Source organism: Malaya genurostris, chromosome 2, assembly GCF_030247185.1.
Source record: "Malaya genurostris strain Urasoe2022 chromosome 2, Malgen_1.1, whole genome shotgun sequence".
NCBI classification, from domain to species: Eukaryota; Metazoa; Arthropoda; class Insecta; order Diptera; family Culicidae; genus Malaya; species Malaya genurostris.
Genome location: NC_080571.1, coordinates 74,097,243 through 74,120,065, shown reverse-complemented (window position 1 = coordinate 74,120,065; position 22,823 = coordinate 74,097,243). Strand labels below are relative to the sequence as shown.

General features: G+C 35.8%; 1 protein-coding gene across 3 annotated transcripts in view; it reads right to left on the bottom strand.

Annotated features, from left to right (window-relative positions):
• Positions 1 to 22,823, bottom strand: part of LOC131427825 (putative mediator of RNA polymerase II transcription subunit 26) — a 99,187-nt gene that overhangs the window by 59,539 nt on the left and 16,825 nt on the right. For all 3 annotated transcript variants that reach the window (XM_058591360.1, XM_058591359.1, XM_058591361.1), the window contains one exon: positions 21,492 to 21,922. In XM_058591360.1, the coding sequence (XP_058447343.1) occupies positions 21,492 to 21,620 (129 nt within the window). In that variant the 5' untranslated portion in view covers positions 21,621 to 21,922. The remainder of the gene's footprint in view (positions 1 to 21,491; positions 21,923 to 22,823) is intronic.

Below are 22,823 nucleotides of genomic sequence, written 5' to 3'. Positions count from 1 at the left end.
GCCTTAGGCTGCATGCACTCGACACATACAATGAGTCTTGAAGTTCTGGCGGGAGTTCTTCCATTAAAAGATCGATTTTGGGAGCTCTCATTTTATCAAACTTGAGCGAATTCAGTACCGTTGTTTGCGAATTGCCTTAGGCTGCATGCACTCGACACATACAATGAGTCTTGAAGTTCTGGCGGGAGTTCTTCCATTAAAAGATCGATTTTGGGAGCTTTCATCACGCCTGCTAATAAGATGTGAGGTGCTGAATCCCATGGTAATTAATAATTTCGAACGACTAGTCGAGCTTCGATCTCAAACAAAATTCATGACAGTATATTTTAACCATATGTCACAGGAAATCAACCCTTCAAGATATATTCCTATCCGTGTCAGCATCCTAAGTGCCCCTGACTCAACTTTATTTTTCGATACATCCATGCAGCGTGAAGTGCATGGAATCCCGGATCATCTACGCTCGACGGAAATCCCAAAAATATTTTCAAGTAAGTTCAGGCATATTGACTCTGAGAAAATGTTTTACACGGACGGATCGCGAATTGAAGAAGCGACAGGGTTTGGTATGTTCAACAATAATGTTTCGGCCTCATTTAGGCTTCAAGAACCTGCATCTGTTTATATAGCAGAGCTAGCAGCAGTTCATTATAGTTTGAGTGTAATCGTCACATTAATTCCAAACCATTATTTCCTCTTCACAGATAGTCTGAGTGCAATTGAAGCCATTCGCTCAATCGCTGCTGGCAAAAATGAACCGTTTTTCTTGGGTAAAATAAAACAGTGTCTGAACGACATATTGAATAATAATTATCTAATCACTATAGTCTGGGTCCCGGCTCATTGCTCCATTCCAGGCAATGAAAGAGCCGATAATTTAGCCAAACGTGGTGCTATTGAGGGTGAAATTTATGAGCGACCGATTGCTTTCAACGAATTCTATAGTTCGTCTCGCCAAAGAACACTTGCCAGCTGGCAAGCATCTTGGGATAGAGATGATCTGGGTCGGTGGATGCACTCAATTATTCCGAAAATATCGACAAAGGCATGGTTCAGGGGACTGGATGTGAGTAGGGATTTCATTCGTGTTATGTCCAGACTCATGTCCAATCATTACACGTTAGATGCACATCTCCTTCGAATTGGGCTCTCCGAGACTAATCATTGCGCTTGCGGAGAAGGTTATCGGGATATTGATCATGTCGTTTGGACATGCGTGGAGTATCGTGATGTCAGATCTCAACTAATAAATTCTTTGCGTACCCAAGGTAAACTATCCAATATCCCAGTTCGAGACATTCTTGCTTGTCGTGACCTTTCATACATGAAACTTATTTATCATTTCATAAAGAAAATTGGAGTTTCAATTTAATAAAGGCCCCTTTTAAGACTTAGTTCTGATCCCAGCTGCGTCCATGAGTTCAACCAATAGCTAAATTAGAATAAAAATTATGTAATGATACAAACAAACTCGAAACAGTTTATGAAATTATCAACAAAATGTCTGAAAATAACAGCTTATTTTATAATTTATAGAAGTTAATCGTTTGGTTCAAATAATATTTCCGAGTAGATTTCATAATTAATGACGAGTTACCTAAGATGATATTTAAGCTATAAGAGAATATGTTTTAATAAATTCAAAACGTTGTGACTATGTTAGAATTAAACTAGGATAAGAATGTTATGTAAAAGTGATGCTACGGCGAAGAAAAACTTATGTAAACTGCCTTAAGAAATAAACGTATTTATGGAAAAAAAAAAATAATGCTTAAAAACAATTAATTGAGCTTTGATGACAAAACACGAAATATCTCATTTTGGACGCAAAATCGATTCCATTGTTGACGTATTACCGGATCTTTTGGAAACCGGAAAAAGTCAAGTTTGGATAGAAATGCTTAGTGCGACCACAGTGTGGAACACAACAGTTCACTCTTCTCGTAAAACTAAACACACTTTCGAGTTTATACTAATTTAACAAATCTTTTTTGGTTACACTTTAATTCACTAAAAAGAAAAACGACTTGATGCTGATTTTAATTACACAGTGCTGCCACTATATACATTTATTACAATGAGATCGAAAAAAGTGAAACATTCTCAGAAATATTTCATTTTCATTGGTGGGCTAAAATTGTATAGTTTAACAAACTTGTTTTCTGATTTTCTTTATATTTGGTATCATGGCTTGCGCACCCTGCAAAAGTTTTTTCTTTTCACAATGTACGGGTAGCAACATCAAAATCAGCCAATCAGAAACTGGTCCATTTTGGAACAAAAGTCTTAGGTAGAAATGATAACAATGCAATTAATCTCGCGCTCCACCAAGCGATGAGTGCGGTCATTTCAGAAGGTACCGTGAACGAACCACATTTTTTAAAAATTTTTATAAGCACGTACATGTCTTTATTATTTATCTTTGGTCCTACAGCCATATGATATCCGAAGTAACGGAGTAAAATGTGCTAAAAATAAGAAAAAACAGGAGCACTCGATCTTCTCAGAGCCTACTAAACCCATTCCCATACTTTCTCATTATATGCTATTAAATTTTGTCCAGATCCAGTTTCCGGTTCTACAGTAATATGCAAAGAAATTTAAAATAGTTCACACAAGCAACTCTTTTTCAGAAAGTTGGACTATTTTTTGTCAACTTTGATTAAAATGTAAACTTGCTATGGAATTTCGTTTGGATCCAGCTACCGCTTCTGGAGTTACGATGTAGAATTTCTATAAAAAAGAATCGATTTTCTCGGAAGCTTCTGCATCTCATAGCCGGCAATAGAATTTTATCCACATCTGACATCCGATTTCAGATTGACGGGATGAAATACCTTAAAGAATGAACATGAAAAGTGTACTCAAATGCTGTAGTCTGGTGAGCTTGTGAAATCTTCCCAAGAGGGGAATTCATATCGTTATACAATATTTTGGACTGAAGTCAATTTTCCCTAAATTTAAACCATTAATTGCCCTACTGACGAAGCTAGAGTGTTTCTGTTTCTGATTTGCGATTTATTTCATTTTCGGGGATGTTTTAGGCATTGTCATGACTTTTTTTAAAAATAGTTTGAAGATTTTTAAAAAATTTAAAGAAATGACTTATAGTAATATGAAGAGGAATTGTTTTAGTTTTTAATTTTTGTTTTTCATTCGAATTTATGTTAGGTGAACATACCCATTTATATTTGATTTTACGTTTCGTCTTTGACCCCTCAGTGCGTAGCAGTTTATATTGAACTGCTAGTGCGACCAGATGGCTCAACATAAGCCACTAAGTAGATGTAAAGTTAATGCTACTTGTCAAATATTTTTCACTATTACACCGGAATGTAATGTCTAAACTGACGTCTCCGACGAAACAAGTTTCGGCTTGCTAGCCTCAACATAAACTGCTACGCACTGATGAGTAAAACGAAACGTAAAATCGAATCAAATGATTTCTAGACACGTTGATTTTTTAATTTTGAAAAAGATAATTTTTTATAGTAATTGTATGGGGAAAAACCTGGCGGTGTAATGATGCCTTTTTCATATTACAGCAAGATTAATCAAATTACAACAAATAAAAAAAGATTAGAAACCCCTTTTTAAGACTTTTTTTGCATTTTTATACACTACATTTGAATGGTTGGTTATTGAAGATCAATACAATCATGTAAGAGAAAACGAAGTGAGCTTCATTTGAAAGATTTTGATCACCTTTTCCGGAATTTCCGGAACCGAAAAGCAAAATAGAATTTCCCAATATTCTGCTCCTTTGATTTAAATGAATGTTTGAAATAAATGACGGATGTAGTGTGACCAAAAATAGTTCGTATGATCACAAACTAGTATAATCCACAAATTGGAACAATTTCTTTTTTTTTTTCTTTTCTATGACAAATTGAATTTTATAAAACTTGTCACCTTGTCGTGTTAGAACTATAAGTCGCCATCTTGGATATTTTTATGGAACTATCCAACCTATTAATTTGAATGTGATTTTTTGAAAATCTGTGTTGAAGTTTTTGGGTGTAAAGTGTCACTATTTCAGCGCGTTGTTTCGGTTTGAAGCGATCCATAGCAAAAATTTTACTAAATTGACGTTTCCAAAACATATCTGATGCAATCGCTCGGTTGGTAAATGTGAAAGTTATTCAACGTTTACATACTGACATAAAAGATGAAGCACCCTGTTCTTCGGCCCTCGTCTCATCAGTGCATAGATTTTTAGTTTTTCTGTAAAAAATATCACATTACACCATGCGTCTCCATTAAAGCTTTATCAGCAGAAAAAGCATGGTGGTTAACTACTAGAACTAAGCATTGTGCGTTTCTTTCTAATAGAACTTCAATGGAAACGCATGATTGATTGTTAAATTTGTTCAGGAAAAAGGAAATATTATGGTAGCCATATCGAATACCTTCACAAGCCGAACAAGTGCCCTAAATAAAGTGAAACTCTGGATATAAAGAAATGGAGTTGATGGCTATGCCATCTTGAAATTCACAATAACCTCAAACATCTTTTTCCGATATCTACTCATCAAACCCATACCGAAAATACCCACATTGTAGTAATTTCCATGGAATATACCCGGAAATCATTTTCATTGTATGCACCTCTTTTTACGAAGTAGGTTTGTGAAAAAAAGTTTACGTTATTTGGGATTTTGTTCGTAAAAAGAGTTACGTAAGAAGAGGTAACGTAAAAAAAGTTCACGTAAACGGAGGTTTGGGTGTAATGGAACAACCATAGCTCCATCAATATGGCAGGTAAAGGGTTGAAATTTGAAGCGAATTATCTCCAGTCTTTAAAATGTGGTATAGCAATATATTTATCCAGCTATAGCCATTCTCGGACACCGTTGATTCTTGCAAACTGTGATTTATGGTTACATAATCTGTCGTGAAATTTATCTGGTTCTGAAAATAAAAGGTGGATGCTAATACCACAACAACTATACGAAACAGTTCTGATATCTGTTTCAATTTATAGATCTTGTCAGTTGATGGCCAAACAAATCAGATTTGGCTACAACGGGCTCAATCAATCAATCGGTAAAAATTCGAGTGCAATGTGAGAATTATTTCACTTAAATGAATTACGATGCATCGAATGGTACCACTTTTGTGGTGTTTGTGAAAAGTTTTCTGGCGTAAGAATGCTAATTAGGCTTCTTTCTGCGATATGAAAACAGAAGCCCAATGCATCAGTTCTTGATTCAAATATTCTCGTTTTCGTTCATGGCCTCTAGGCTGGTGCTGTTTTTATGCAAAATAATATTGCTTTCAATTTACTAATAAATTACAGCCCTAACCAAATAATAAGCATAAATTCATGCTTAAAAGCCAATCATGATTAGCTACATTAAAAAAATATTCAGCCGTGTTTACCAAAGTAGCACTGGGCCACAGCTCGTAAGACTCGTAAGGTAAAAACAAACCAAGTAAAAAGATACATCTTAACTAGTTATGGTGTTGACCAAACAGAAACCATTAAACAGTTTTAGTACTTCTAATATTGGCCAAAAACTACAGAAAGATTAATGTCTACTCTTTCGGGTAGGGGTTTCGTTTCTCAAACACTGTTCCTATACCTTCGGAGTTCAACGTTTATGGTGCTTACGATAGCCGATCTTGACAGGTGGTAGGCTATTACATAAAATTATGAGCATGCTTCTGTTCAAAGAAGTCACAAAAAACTTTGCAATGATGGCTTTAGCATATATTAAATAAAAATTTCAAAGTAAAGAGTAATTTAAGTCATTCGCTACATCTTGATTTAGTGAGGCAAAGTTAGGACTTGCCATTTGGTTTATCGGTGGGAACTGCATTTAGTTTGTACGCAAAATATACAGTCTCATAAATAATGTTGTAACTCCAAAATGATGTAAACAGCAAAATACACAGGAAAAGAAAAGTTACAGTTAACGGATACTTTGATCACTTGGTTCAGATGTATAATTATAAAACAACTTCGGTCCAGATTGTATTCCCTGTGCATGTATCCTTGACCCAAAGGGGAGAACAGAAATGGAACCAACCGGGGCAGTTCGGTTTCTTTCGCAGCCTTCGCCGGTTCCCTCGGATCCGCCAATTTGTTGTGCGCAGGCTGCGTGGCCCCTGGGTCAAACGAGCCGTAGCTTTCGATGCCACGCTACCACGATTGTGTTGAACTTTTCTTTACATTTTTTGCAGCCAAAAGAGTAAATTGTCACTTGGTGCTTCGGATGACGCGGCGGCGGTGGCGGCGGCCTGGGACTGGCTGACCTCTAGGTGAAAACCGTTTGTTTGTGCCGTTTTGCTCCAACAGCTTTACGAGTTTCTCGGTCAAGTGCCGCCAGCTGTTGAAGTACTCTCGAAAATCGTCGCCCAACACAACGCACATGGAGCTGCAGTGACTGGGACTCCAAGTTAACATTTTCCTGTTTGAACATCACATGATCAAGGCGCGAACAAAACAAAACTGATACCAACATAATCACCAAATAGGTTTTTTCACTTTCATTGAACGCATGGGCTTGGACTCTACGGTGCGCCGCGGCTTTCTTTGAGGACAAATTCAAGCCCCGAACAGAATCGAAAACCGGTTCCGATCCGATAGCCGGCGAACGAAGCCGAAGGTCTTCTGTTGTTTTGTTGTGCAGATTGGTTGCGGCACTCTACCACCTCGGGGTGTTCTCCTCGAGAGTTGGGGGGCTCGTTTTGGACAGTAACTCCTTGTAAACGACTCGCGTGGACGAGGATAAGAAATGGCATAAACAACAACCACATCGATTTGCGTGACAATGGAACACTGGCCATCTGGCCTTTGCGAGCTGACCGGCTAGAAATATTTTCCATTTGTTACGCCGATTTTCCAGATGATTCGTTCGGGTTTAGAAGACGGGCATATTTCCTTCTCGAATAGAATCTTGGGTTATACGAAAATTCTTTTGAAGGTTTAAGAAATATGACAAATTTGATTGACACATTTCATGTTTTATGTTTGCTGGTAGATTTTTTGCTAAAGTGATTAGTCTAAAGCCTTCCAAATATTTTGCGGGATTAATTCCAGGCCGCATATTTCAAAGCTACATCTTTTAATTGTAGCTATTTGATCACGGAGTGTGTCAGAAGACCACAGGATCAAGAAAGATAGCGTGTTCTGGTAGTTTGAATTCCAGAATCACATCGAATATCTGAAGCAAAATTTTTATCAAACATTAGACCAAAATGCTTTGCTTGATCAGGCCATGTCAATTAGGTTACATACTTATGGTTCAGTTTAATAATAGTACAAATGCGCTTATACTGAAAGATAACTAATTATGTTATAGACACATGTGATGAAAAATAAGTATATTTCATTATCTTCATCAGAATTAATTTACGAACCACCGTTTCACTTGTAAATGGAGATTCCAGCGTGCATGAGCCCGTTGACTCATGGATCCATTTTTAAGCGTACACTATTGAAGTAGTTTTTTTCGAATCAAGTTAAATGTGGCAATTCCATCAACATATGAGTTTAAAATTAGTCAGCCCACCACCGGAAAATCAAAATCAATAGCTAACTGGTATTCAATATACTCAATCATAGTCCGAAGATGCGTTACTTGAAGAATGTATTTCTTTCAAAACTCGTAACTCCAATTTTCTACCCGGATATCACTTTGAACCCTCCGCCTCAAGTGACGTGATCAATCGCTTAATAGATTGATGGTAAGGCAAAAAGCAGACATTGGAATGTAAGAACTGTTCACTTGTTCGTGAGGCATATTCGTTTCATAATCGTTTTGCTCCACTCACCGGCTGGAGAATTGACAATAATGAACCAAAAATTGACATCATAAGAGACTAAGCAGGGCTACGCCTTTCATTTGGCAATTCTCAACATTTCATTTTGTTTGAATACATCTGAATTTTTCCTACATATTTGATGGGACTGTTCTTGTTAGAATAATATTCCGAGAGCTAGCGTAAACCGAAAAAAAATTCGACTGTGAATTTGGAACACCATCTAACGAAAATCAGCAAAATGTTTTTGTTCAACAACTTTGAATACTTTGTTTCATAGATATAACAACACAAGTATTGATTCACCTAAATGTTTTAAATAAGAATGCAAACGATGTTTTGAAAAAAAAAAAGAAAAATCAATCCATGGTATTGGCAAGAATTCGACACAGAGTTTGTTTTAAGGCCATCCTCCAAGTACCATGCGCGCGGGTGGTTTTAGGAAATTTTCGATGGAAATTTTGAAAAATTTGTAAAAACCAAAAACATACAGACCTTTGAAATACTTTTATCTATCTACTGGGTGAAAATGGCTGAAAAATTCGGAGGATTTTCCGAGTCTTATCAAAAATAGCACTGAAAAAATGAGCTTTTTTTGTAATTTTTCACAATTATTTGAAAAAATAATTTGATGGAATGACATTTTTTTTCAACAAAACCTTATGCTGGCAACAAGGATCACATTCGGAAACATTTTTGGAAAACCTTTTCAGCCTATTCATGGAAAATCAACGAATTTGATATAACCGATTTCGCGGAAATTTTTGAAATTCGTGGATTTTCTATGAAAAGCGTGAAAAGATTTTCCAAAATTGTGTCCGAATGTAATCTTTGTATCCATCATAAGGTTTATTTGAAAAAAAAATTCATGTCATCATTGGAAGCCATTGCAGCCGAAATCATGTAAAATTCACTTAAGGGATTGTAAATCATTCAATTTGATGCGAATTTTTTGAAAATCAGTGTAGCCTGAGAAATAGTAATGAGTCCAAAAGAAATATTTAGGTATCTTCCAGGATCGAACATCGAATAACGGTAAAACTTAAATAAGTTCATTTGGTCACCGACTATCGAAATCTGCAAGCCCGATAAACACGATTCATTTATGCTAAATTGATATTTTCACCCTAATCAGCCTGTATCTTATGAAACGGATGTCTTATCAGATTGAAATACAAGAAATTTTTTGGAATCCTAAGACCTTTCAATTGGATGTTAGGTGAAGGAAATCGGTAAAGCCATCTACGAGAAAAATAAGTTTTATTATTTTAATTTCCTGTTGTGCCGGAACCAGAAGTCGGATCCAAATAAAATTCAGGAACCTTGTATAGAAGAAATCGGTTAAGTCATCTCCGAGAGAATTGAGATAATTTTTTGTCATACACACACATATTTTCTGATCTCGACAAACTGATTCGAATGGTATATGGGTGTATAACATTATATTCTTTCAGCAATTATTGTTGTACTGTCAATATGAATGTGCAATTGTTTTGAATTCGAAAATACTGTCATCTGTCCAATACATGTGTCATACTCGAACTATTTCTATTATGTTTCCAAAACGAACCGTGCTAAAATTGAAACGAGACAAAATAGGGTAAGGGCCCCCTATTTCATCTCATTTGTAAGGACGTTACCTTAAAAACCTGACTCAGCCACCAAAATCATTACGATTTTTTCATATTTCTGTTTAATTCGCCTTGCTCCACATTGGAAATCGATTTACATTCCATGAAAATTAAAATAATAATTAAACAATCAGCTAAAAACACTTCTGATATGTTCACTACTGTGCTCCTAATTTCATCTCAAAGGTTATATATTTATCCTATCGTTGGTCCTTTATTCATCCCATAAATTAGCAATGGCGACAGCAATCAAAACCAAAATATTGCACTATTACACTCTCAGGTTCAAATTGTCAGAATTTTCCTTAAAAAGGGCCTAATGCCAACTATGACACAACACACGATATTAAAAAAAAAAACAGTTAGGAATCATGTCGATGTTTAAAATGATGTATTTATTACCTTTCGTTTCAAATTTAAAATTTTACTCTGCAATTAATTTGGAGAACTTAAAAAAACAAAAAAAAAAAAAGAATTGTTACTATTTAGGCATTAGCCCTTCTAAAAACAAAATGCAGAATCAGAGATGCCATTCATACAGATTTATCTGAATTGTATAGATTTTTGCGTTCACGTTCGTTAAATCAGATTACAGATTTTTTAAATTTAATACAGATTTGTAAAGGTTCATAAAAAGTGAGAAGTAAAACGTTAGACTTTTCTCTCTGAGTATCTGTTAGTATTTGATTGCAGTACTACTTTAAAAGTTTATTAATAAACGGACAAATCACATGTTAAAATGGAAATCTTTTGTGCAAATGTTTGATGATGAACACTGATAAACATTTATATTTAAATTTAAAACCAATTTGAATTTGAATTTGATTCATTTTATTAGTGAAAACAGATAGAGCAGATACATATTTTCTATGAAAATATCTGGCATCTCTGTGCACAGCCGATGAAACACACACACATTTAACAGTGTTATGGTGACGTATAGCGAAAAGAAACCAGTGCTACTAGATTTGCCACAAAGGTTATTTGATTAAAATTTAACACGCTCTATTTGGTAAAATTAGAATTCGAAACAGTTTTATTTATATAGAGATATCAATGATAAACTAATGTTACGGATACCAAAAAATTCTTGTTGATGATAATTTGAAGAAGAAAAATAGATTATTTTATTTAACATTACGAGAAAACTTGGCAACCTTGCGATACGAAATGAGATGAAAACAAAGCGCAATCAAGTGAATTAAGTGCAAGTTTTCATCTCATATTTTTCATTGATTTTTTTGCTTATCAGATAATTTCAGAAGTCTGTAATCGTTGAATAAACAAGTGGAAAGTGAACATTACTAACTATAAAATCATCCAACATTGAATAGTGGTGTAATTATGTGAAATAGTGATCATGTTTTGAGACGAATCGATTAGTAAATATGCAGAAACATGATGAATTGTAAAACTTCAGACGAAAGTGGTTCCTAAATCAAAAAGTGAGTTTATTTTAAATGAAAAAAACGATCGTTGAAGGTTCTTTAACTATTTTTTTTTAAATGGAAAGTGTGACAAAACCTTGAATAAATGTTTTCAAACGTTCCACAGTTTTCTTCAGGTACGATTAAAGATATGATTAATGTTCAAAGTTATGAGGTGAAGGAATGAGATGGAAATTGGAACTGAGATGAAATAGGGAGCCCTTACCCTATCATGAAAAAAAGTCTTAAAAATCATGTTTACTTTGCTTCCAAGCTTCGCTCAAAACTCCTACTGCTGGAATGGATTGAAAAGTCGCATACACAAAAATATCGATATCCCCGTTAAAAATGGACAGATTTCAATAATCAATGGCTTATTGAATAGCTATTATTATGCGAATTCTAAGTCTCAGTACAAACTTTGTTTACAAGGACAAGATTTACAGATATTGTGAAAAACTGCAAATTTGGACATAAAACTTCGTCTAACTCGAAAAATAAACATCTCAAAAAACATTCATTAGCATTCAGGACGACTAGAAGACCTTCCATTAGCGACTAGTTTGATTTAAAGTGGTCCAGTCATCTCTCAAACCTTAACCTCTTTGTTTACAACACATACAGACCAGAGTTGCCATTTTGAAATCTGTGTTTCAAGTGGAAAGTGTGTGTACCATCTGTGTTGCATATTTTCAATCATAACCTGTGAAAAACAATTCGAAAATCTGCTATTTATTTGAAATATTCATAAAAATCAGCGTTCTGTGGTACATAATTTGTGCGACAAAATAGGTAAAAAATCTGTGGTTTTGCAGAAAAATCTGTGAATATGGTAACTCTGATACAGAATATTTGCTCAGTTCCTCGAGCTAAGTCCATCGGTATATGACACTCAGCCCTTCCACTCGAAATTTCAAAACCATGCAAATTGCAAGTTTTGAAAATCTCTTTATCTTAAATATTATCATAAAATTTCATTTATTCACGATACACTAGCCGAAAAGGGATACAAAACTTCTCAAACGTCTTTACATTTGTTTTGACTCCATCGTTTTGAAAATGACAAAAAGAGCTTCACCTAAATGGCTGTCACTTTTTTTCAGACTAATACAAATGTCTTGAAACTTACAACATAGTCTTTTGAAAGTTAGTATTTTATAAACGTCATATGGATTTCATAATAAAAGCGCCTTATTTGAGTCAATCACATGACATATTAAGTGATGTGTTATTTTCATGTCATGATTTTGATGTCAACAAGGATGGCTTTTATTGTATCATTATTGAACGCTCTCTAGCAACTCTTCACACGATTCAATCAGTGCTATCAAAGAGAGACGGTTATCGTATCAGCAACAAAAAAAAACCGGCATGGTTCATTTAACATAGAATGGACACCAGCGATGGCAAGAGCGAATCTCTCTCGATAACTCGTCTGAGCATCTCGGGTTTGCACGCTGCTGTGGGAATTCTGTATGAAGCAACAAACGGTTGCTTATTCTCGTTTCTATAGGGACCGTGCACGAGGGCGTGGTTTAGTGGCCCGGCGACGACACCGCACGAGGCGGCGAGTGGAAAAAATAATGCTACCATAGCAAAACTTGTAATCTGAGTTTGAAAATACTTTCTAGCGTATTTTCTCTGCGGATTTTTCCGAACCCAGGATCTATTCGCGTGTGGTGTGAACGATTGTTCAACATCGACTGACTATTAAATTTTGAGTCGAATTTTCCATTCTGTATATAAATACGGCCACGTCGTTTTCTGTCATTGCAGTTGGATTTGTGTATAATATTTGTCATATACACTCAAACTCAAACATTCAAACGATATTCTTAGCACATCAAATGATTTTTTAATCGACTTGACTGGAAACACTGGAAAATATCTTGCTAAAACATTCTAATTTCAGACTTTTAGTAAAAATTGCTTCTTGTGTAATTTCTTTTTATACTTCCGCTCAAAGAAAATACCCCAATAAAAAGATTAAATTTTTTTTAAATGAAGTAAGTTTATCTCGAAGTTATTCTTACTTTCGCTGAATTGCAATTATTACACCACTTGCTATTACTTTATTTTCAGAGCAAAATAGACCCAAATAACTTTCCATCCGTCAAACTTTGAAATGGGCCGCAGTTTTAGATAAATTTAGCTACTCGATAAAAAAGAACTGCTCGACTGTCAAATTTTAACTAAAAGTTCAAATGATTCGCAGGATGGTCCAGGATGGTCTTAGAATTGAGAAAGAAAATAAATTGCAATCGTAAAAATGCTAGCAAACTCACGAGTAGCCAGTTTGACGTATATTGAAAATACGAGTCACGAAACTAACAACAATTAATCATTTTGTTGAAACGCTGAACTGTTTTGCCTTTCTCATAAAAAAGGTTATACAATCACTTGAAAATCGACTAGTAAAGATTGGCCAAGTGTCATATGCCATTCCACTTAGTTCGTCGAGCTGAGCAATGTATCTGTGTGTGTGTTTCTCGAAAATGAATCGATGTTGACCAACTTAGATTCAAATGAAAGGTCTCATGGTTCTACACGGAATTCTTGAATTTCATCCGTATCCGACTTTCGGTTCCGGAATGATAGGGCAAAGTTTGTTAAAAATTGTGTACCGTCACTTGGAGAGTCGAAACGAAGAAAGTAAAAAGTTCTCTAAATTGGTCTCGAAAGTATTCCCAGTTTTCGAATAACGACGGTAGATAATAGTCATACACTCAATAAAGGATCCAACTTACTTTTACACTTGGTCCGGTATTCCTAATCTTAGGTTCAAATGAAAGATCTTATGCTCCTACCGAAAATTAAGCATACTTTTCGGATGCAATTAAAATCATGTTAGTTGATGGCCATACGAACTAACTTCGATTATACGTTCTCGGGTTCCAGTGCCCGAAATACCTACAATAGTGGAACTCACTTCGTTTTCTCATCGATGTCAGAGAACTGTTTCATTCTGTAGGTTATACTAGGTAATGCACAAACAATCTCTTTGGTTTAACATATGGTAACAGTATAAATCTATGGTAGAGTTTTTTCGCCTATTCGCCACTAATGACGTTACTTGTTATCGTGCACGGTCCCTATAGGGGCACTAGATGATTACGATAGAATCATTTTACTATTGTATGCCACCACAATCGCTACATGAAAAATTTTGGCACATGCTTATGTATGTTCCATTAAAACTCCAGTATAATTCAACGTACTCTTACCAAACTTGACACAGATACTTCTTTAGAGATTGTCATAAAAGTATTTTTTTAATGGAAAGGAGAGTCCCTAGTATGAAGATATAAGATAAAACTAAGCAAATTTATCAAAAGTTTTCTAACAATTAGTGTTGCTCTGTTAGATTTAAAACCATTAATATTTTCCTAATTCAAAAAACAATTATTTGTTTGCTGAAAAGATTTCTGAGATGTTTTGTTTAAACAAGAAAAGGTTAAACAATAAGATGGAGAAATCACTGTTGAAAAGATTTTTTTAAAGTAATCTATATATATAAAAATGGATGTAAGTTTGTATGTTTGTAACGCCATAACTTAGGAACTACTCAACGGATTGCCACCTAACTTGGCACAGGTACTTCTGGCATTTCAGAGATGGTTTCAGGAGAATTTTTATAGGGGATGGAGCGTAACAAGTGTCATAAACAAGGGGGGTTTATGGAAAAATTCATATAACTTGACAAAAACGATACTTTTTTTAAGACCGTGGAAACATTTTGCATACCTTAGATATAACCATACGGGGGGTAGATGTAGCAAGTGCCTTTAAAAAGTGGGGTGTAATGTTTAAAATGGCCTAATTCCGAAACTACTGAACGGATTGCCACCAAACTTGGCACAGATACTTCTTTCTCTTCTGAAAAGGTTATAAGGGTATTTTAAAAAGGGAGGAAGCGTAGTAAGTGTTCTTAACAGGGGGGTCATAAAAAATTGTCTGTCTCGTCAAAATCGATACTCTTTTTAAACCTTGGAAACACTTTGCATATATAAGATATGATTATATGGGGGGTGGATGTAGCAAGTGCCTTTAAAAAGGGGGGTGTAATAGGCATAACTCCGGAATTACTGAACGGATTGCTATCAAACTTCGCACATGTACTTCTTGCTCTTCAGAGATAGTCATAAGCGTACTTTTATGGGGGGGGCGTAGCAAGTGTCATTAACAAGGAGGGGTTATGAAAAAATCAGATAACTTGATGAAAATCGATACGTTTTAAAGACCAAATCAAATACTATCAAACTTGGCACATACACTTTTTGTTATTCAGAGATAGTCATAAGCGTATTTTTATGGGGAGAGGAAACGTTTCAATTGTTATTAACAAGGAGGGGTTATGAAAAAATTCAGATAACATGACGAAAATCGATATTTTTTGAAGATCTCAGAAACATTTTGCATACCGTAGATCTAATATAATGGGGAATAGATGTAGCAAGTGCCTTTAAAAATGGGGATGTAACGTAGTAAGTATCCTTAACAGGAGACATGGAAACGTTTATTTAAACGATACTTTTTGAAGACGAGAAACGATACTTTTTGAAGACCATAGATACTTTTTGCGCAACTTAGATATGTTTATAAAGGTATTCTTGTGGGGTGAATGTAGTACGTGCCTCTTAAAAGGGGATGTAATGTTTGTAACGGTATAACTCCGGAACTACTGAACGGATTGCTATCAAATTTGGCGCAGATACTTCTTGCTCTTCAGAGATGATCATTCGAACATTTTCAGGGGGAGAGTGTGTAGCAAGTGTCCTTAACATGCGGGGAGAGGGTCAATGACGAAATTTATATAATTTGAAGAGAATCGGCATTCAAACTAGAAGGAGAGGTTTTTGAAAATAAATTTTCATCTCCCATTTTTGGTAAAACAAGAGAGTGGTAAGAATTTCAAGATCGTAGTAGATAGTATTGCTGTTGTTAATACGAGAGAAACGTAATTTTCATTGAATAATTTCAAATAATCTGATTCCATTTTGCCGGGAAATTTAAAGAACTAAAGGAAAATAACCTTTAGCTGCCTATGAAAGCGAGTATATTTAAGTCTCAGCATAACTACGAAACAACTAAATGAATCGCCACCAAGTTTGGCACATGTACCAAATGTGGAAATCGATATTTTTTGAAAAGCACAGATACTTTCTACACTACTCAAGGTAGTCATGAAGGAGATTTGTAGTAAGTTCACTGACGAAGAGGAAGTTAAATAAAAAAAGATTATAAGGCAATTTGGAGGGTGAGAGAGTTGAGTAAGTGCGCCGAACATGTAAAGTGTAAGGGAAAATTGATCGGGTTTTACGAAAAAATAGTACTTCTTTACGAGTACAGTAGGAAGGGACAAGAGGGGGAATAAGTATTCTCAACACTGATCTGCATTGACGAAATCATACAATCAATGTGCATTTTATTATGTAAATTGAGAAAACTGTCGACTCAAGGTGATGGAAATAAGATTACAACAACATTTGTATTAACTGAATCATTATTCTATAGGTTTTCCTCCCCGATGAACGACGAAAATAGTTAAAGCCTTGGTAAAATAAATTATATAGGGGGACGGGTATAGCGTGATGGGTAAGTCGATGCCTTTCACGCAGCCCACCTGGGTTCGATTCCCAACCCCGCACATAGGGTTAGAAAATTTTGCTGGCCCGAAGAGGCGAATGACCTTAAGGTTAAAACCTCTATAATCGAAACAAAAAAAAATTATATAAAAACGTTAGTACGAATGCAGTTATGATGTTAAACAGCCTTTCGTTATAAAATAATCATTATCAGATGGAAAATTTGGAGCAATTAATGATATCATACAAATTTTTATAAAGAGGAAGGAGTAGCAAGTGTTCATAGCCATGGAAGCCAAAGGTATTGTAGATCGAATGTGACGAGGAAGTACGGAAGTACGTTACAAGCACATATACATATGAAACTCGGAGGTTACTAAGAAGGTATTTATTGAGAGAAAGGTGTTTTAAATGTTTCTAACAAAAGAGTTTAAATATAAAACTGACCCAATTTGTCGAGAATACCATGGAAATTATGATTATTGTGAGATCTGAGATGATCTGATCTTTCGCAATCTGAACATGAACGGAGTATTGTTCAATCGAGTTGCCGTCTAAGTTATGTTTCATTACAATCAAAGTATTTGACTAAGCAGGACAATTTCGAGAATTTTTTTCGGCCTTCCCTTCACGAAACATTTCCGAGCAACGCCGGGTAATTCAGCTAGTTTCTCATAAAAATATTATAGGTTGCCACTTATTCTAACTATATGCATATAACCTTTGTATACGTTGTGTCTATGAAAATGTGTGCGAATGCTCCACACAAAGGTTTCGAAATATTGCAACCTAGTACGAGAATCATCAAGTCGAATCATCGGCTCGATTTTCTGCGATAGTTGTCACCATGCGATTCTCTCTTGGTAAATTCCACACAGCGCCGATCGTTGCAAAATTGTATCTATTTTGGCAAGGGCCGTGAAATACTCAGAGTACGAGGTAGAGTGAATAAATGTAGAAAAATTCTCTTACTGTTCATGGCAAAGGCAGCGAGTTCTTGTAGCATCATCTACCAGATTGACGATGTTGTGTGCAATGTAGAGAAATATCGAACCACTTTCTCGGCAATCACTGCAACACTGCATGTCAAAGAAGGTTATTATAATTATGGGTATATTTATTGCACTTGAGCTGTAGAACCATTTTGCACACTTTGAACGACAGTTCTGTATGAAGAATGTGTAGTTTTTTCGAACACCCATAAATAGTTTTTTGCTGTGACTTGTTCATTTTAAAAAATACAATGATCAAATTTACATAAAATGTTTGTTTTATCAGGCTTAATATAAAAACATTCCCGAAAATGTTTTGCAATAATTATGGTTTCGGCTTTAGCGGTCTGTTAAATAAGAACGGTTGTTTTATACTGTCCGACGTTTCGACCACTGGTTATGGTCTTTTTCAAGGGTAATATATTATCGTTCCTCGTCTAAAAATCGTATGTCCACGAAATCAGTTTAACTAAAATATGTTAATGATTTTAACAGAACAGGTTTTGATGATCGCACATATGTGTTTTTGTATATTGTAGAAAAGTGACGAAAGAAACTTTTTTATTATGTAAGTAACCGTTCGTGGGCATACGATTTTTAGACGAAGAACGATAAGATATTTCCCTTGAAAAAGACCATAACCAGTGGTCGAAACGTCGGGCAGTATATAACAGCCGTTCTTATTTAGCAGACCGCTGAAGCCGAAACCATAATTATTGCAAAATTTTTGTACGGTCGACTAATCATCTTTCATTCTCAAAAACTATTGCAATTTGTTGAATTTTTGCCTTTCTCCATAGAAAGGTATTAGAATTGCTGGAAAAACCGACTTTCGAACGGAGCCTCGGAAACCCATTGTGTTATATACCATTGGACTCAGTTCGACGAGATCATAAAATTTCTGTGTATGTGTGTACATTTCGAAGAAATTTTTACCGCTCAATTTTCTCATAGATGGTTGAACCGATTTTAACAAACTCGTTTGAAAGCTACTATTGGGCCATTAATCAAGTTCAAAGATCAAATGGCTGCGACTTCAGCTTCCGAAGATATGATAGTATAAGTGACGTAACCGACAAAACACATAATATATATATATATATATATATATATATATATATATATATATATATATATATATATATATATATATATATATATATAAATGTGTCAATATTTTGGGATCATCACTAATTTCGTAAAGCGCTAGTGCTCAAAAGTTTTGAAGATCTATGAAAATTCCACTGAGTGGACTAAAAAGGGTTATTTTAGATTAGCATCACTCTTCTCATACAAAAAGGTAACGCTAATGTCAAGCGGGTTGGAAAAAATCATGCCTACTATGTGACACAAACAGTGAAGAATGCTTTTGTGAACTACTCGATTCAATCTGAATCAATTGGTGTCACAAATTATTTAATAAAAAGATAAAGCATGTTTTTATGAGATTGTTTTGAAGAAAGAGAAAGGCATTATCACACCACTAGGTGGATTAAGAAGGGTTTTTTCTTGTTTGTTTTACTGATTCTCGAAAAAACAGTTCATGTCAAAGTTTGCTTTGATACCATCAATGAAATTCTGAGGCGTATTTTGACAGTATTCAATTTTATAAAAAAAAACCTTTTTAATCCGCCTAGTGATGTAATGAAAAAAATATTTTTTCATTCTTAAATAAAATAAAAAACTTTCTTTGGGTATAAACTAACACAACCATTTCAATTTGTAAACAGTTATGTCAAGTTAATGAGAATTTTCTAAAAGATTAAACACACTTTACCCTATAGTTCTGGAGCCGGAAGTCGGACTCGGATGAAAATAAATAGCAACCTATAGGAACTTTTATTTGAGCCTATTTGTGGAAATCGATAGAAAAGCATCGTTGTCATGATCTTGTGATAACACTAACAAGTAGGTACAAATTGAATAAAAGAACTAGAAATTTACATTTTTTCACCTGAAAAATATAAATTTTAATGTGGCAACCCTGCACGCTATACGAAATTGAACAAAGCACGTGTACCAGTTTTGCATCGTCATTTTGAATGACGATTTAAATGTTCGCCCTATAATTTCGGAACCGGAAGTCGGACCTGGATGAAATTGCACAGTATCTTTTAAGAAAATAAGAGCTTTAATTTCGGGGACAAGTATAGCGTGGTTGGTAAGTCGATTCCTTTCACGTAGCCCGCTTGTGCTCGATTTCCGCACATACGGTCAGAAAATTTTGCTGGCCTGAATAAGCGAATGACTTTAAGGCTTCTATAACCGAAAAAAATGAAAGGAAAAAGCTTTAATTTGAGTAGTGATTCGTGAAAATCGGTTTGATCATTGCTGAGAAATCGAAGTGAGTTCCGTTTTTGGAGCATTTTTTCACTATTATCGGTGCTTTCGGAAGCGAAAAGTTTTATATATCCATTAACTAACCAGATCTGCATACTAGATCAATTCAGCAGTAAATTTTTTAAAAATATGGACCTCGTTTCGCCATCGCTTGTGACAAAAAACTCTTGAAATGGAAACGGAAGTCGGATATGGATCAACTTTTCGAGGACTTTTTAAAGAATTTTAAGCCCTTTTATTCACTTCTTAGTTTGTGAAAATCGGTTAAGAAATTTCCGAGAAAATTTCGTGCGCATTTTTTAATAAATTTTCACATAATTCCTTGTAATTCCGGAACCGGAAGTCGGGTTTAAATGAAATTTTATTTTAATCTAAGTTTGTGAAAATCGGTTCAGCCGTCTCTGAGAAACGTGTTTGACATTGTGTTTTGGTACCTAGCACCCTGTAATTCCAGAACCGGAAGTCGAATCCAAATGAAATTCAGGAACTTTATATGGGACTTTAAGACCTTCACAACGATCGCATAGCCTTTTTAAATGAGAAAGGCAAAAAAATTGTAAGCAAATGATACGCTGTTAACTTTAGTATATCTAGAAATAACCTTAAAATTCAAAATCGTAGATATGAAATCGAATCGTACTTAAGTAAACAGTTAAAAACAAAAGCACCGAAATAGAGATTTAGTTAGAATCAAACAAAATTATGTCATTCAATCATTTTATTTGCTTAACAAGTAATGAACATTCTGTCAATAATCTATCGAGCAGTGAGTTAAATATTATGACGATCTGTCATTTGCGACGAATATAGCAATGAACTCCATGGGGTGCAATCGATTAGTCATAGTGCCCATGCCCGGTTCATTCCAAGATCCCACGTTTTCCTGTTTTCTGCGTTCGCACCCCTTTTTAGAATCGCTATTAGACCTTAAGTGACTAACCTATAAATCTTGGAGATTAATAAATCACAGACCCCGCGCTTTTTTGGCATTGACCTTGTAGACATTATCAGCAGGAAGCGACTGAAACTGAACCAGAGAGACTTTCGCGTACTTAGAAACCGGAAACCCCGGAAAGTTAGCATAGTGGTAAAAAGGTCAAAAATATTGACAGGGCACAACGATCCTCGGTACAGAAGCTGAGAATCTCGTGCTGGTTTGCGATCGTGACCCGAGAGGGGAGTTCAACCTACGCACACGAACATTTGCCATCCGGCTTGTCCTTGTTCGTAGACAGACTCACTAAACAGTAAGACAACGTTTAGTCATCATTAGACTAAATCCGTGGGAGTTTGAGGGATCACGGCGACGGTGGGTTGAAGTGCCGCGGACATTTACGGGCCACTTACATTGAGCATCTGCTGCTGATGACAGTAATAAAAGTAAATTTTATGGACCTTTAGTTCTATGACTGATCCTACTGTTGTCGTTTGTTCCGAACGAGAATATTAAAAGGCTCAGTTTAGGATTGAACGAGTTGACCGAGAGAGAGAGGGAGAGAAAAGTTTAACGCCATCCCGACGTAAGTCATTGGATTAACACAATTCTACGATTGTACTAAGCAAAAAAAAACAAGCATTTTTCTTCAGAAGGAACCTTCCTACGCCCCTCAACTGTTGGGTGTAAATATAAGAATGTAAACAACTTCAAGACGATCATAGTTTTTTGTACCAAGTTCATTGCTGAATCCCTTCGCTATGTACTTGTATCTAAGAATTCAAACAATACTGAACATATCTTCTACGACTTACCTGCAATGTGGTTTGTTGAGTTCGAGCCTTATTTACAATCAAAACAGTCATCACCATCCACAAGAGATGCAGCTGCAGCACAGATCCGAAACAGTGCCGCAATCGACGCAATGACGTTGCGGTGGCCATTGCTCTTCAAAGATCTTCAACGCACTTCCACAACACTTCGATTCACTGATTCACTTCACTTTTGTAACTCTACACGTACGTACATGGGTACGTATGTACTAATCGATTCAAGCACTGCCTGCAATCTCGTTTTCCGCCGCACTCGATGTCAATCCTGTCCTGTCAAGATGTCCTCAGGGTCGATGTCGAACAAGCAGTCCGAAAACAAAATCGTGCCTGACTGGAACTAGACGAAAAACCGCGAGTTCTCACTTTAATGATGCGTCATGTCGAGAACAGCTCCTACAACCAATCACCAAAACCTGCAATAAGAGAGCAAATATTTGTAATATGAGTACATAGGAGAAAAAAAAGCATATCGAGAATCGGCTGTTTCACGCTTTTTGGCCGCCGTTTGGGTTGTTGGGTTGCCTCGCGAAATATTTCGAGGCTGCTGCAGCTGCGGTTGCTGCCAGGCAAGGAGGGATGACATTTCCAGATCGAGTCAATTCGGTCAATAAATCCGTTCTCGTGTCGGTTGGTGTATGAATTGGCAATCGGAAGGAACGTCGGCGCGATGACTTCGACTTTTGCGTGGTGATGCGCGTCGATCGATCTTCATAACTCATAGCCATTATTGGCGTGATCTTGATCTATGCGATGCGGTGTCAGTTTTTTCATTAAGTTATTACCGACTGTTCGTTGTTGCTTTTGTATCGAGCTTCGGTTTCTTCGCTGGCTGACAGTATCTGATTGCGTGGGGTATTGTGCGGGGGGCGGGGGTAGGGTCTAGGTGTCAGTTGGTTTATTAGTTTGTTGATGTTCACGATTGTTTGTTTCGTTGTTGCATTGCGATTAAGATTGTTGGTAACAAATTGGTACGGATAATGTTGACGGTCACGAACTGGTCCTTCTTGAAACGGTTCGAAAAAATCGTCTTGAATATTTTGTCTGAGAACAGCTTCACTCTCACGACTGGGATTCCCAATGTTGCCAGACCTATTCGAGGTGGGAGAGTTTCGTTAGCTACTTTTGACGTGAATTTTCAAAATTCTAAAATAGAATGGGTAGCATTTAAGAGGAATATCTCTTGTTATGTAATAATAAAATGCAACGATTCTGGTCACGAATACAGTTTCAGAATTTAGGTTCAGGATTTAATTGATTCTAGAATTCAGTTTCAGGTAAAAAATCTTGTTACAGAAACTTGAAAAAAAAAATTCG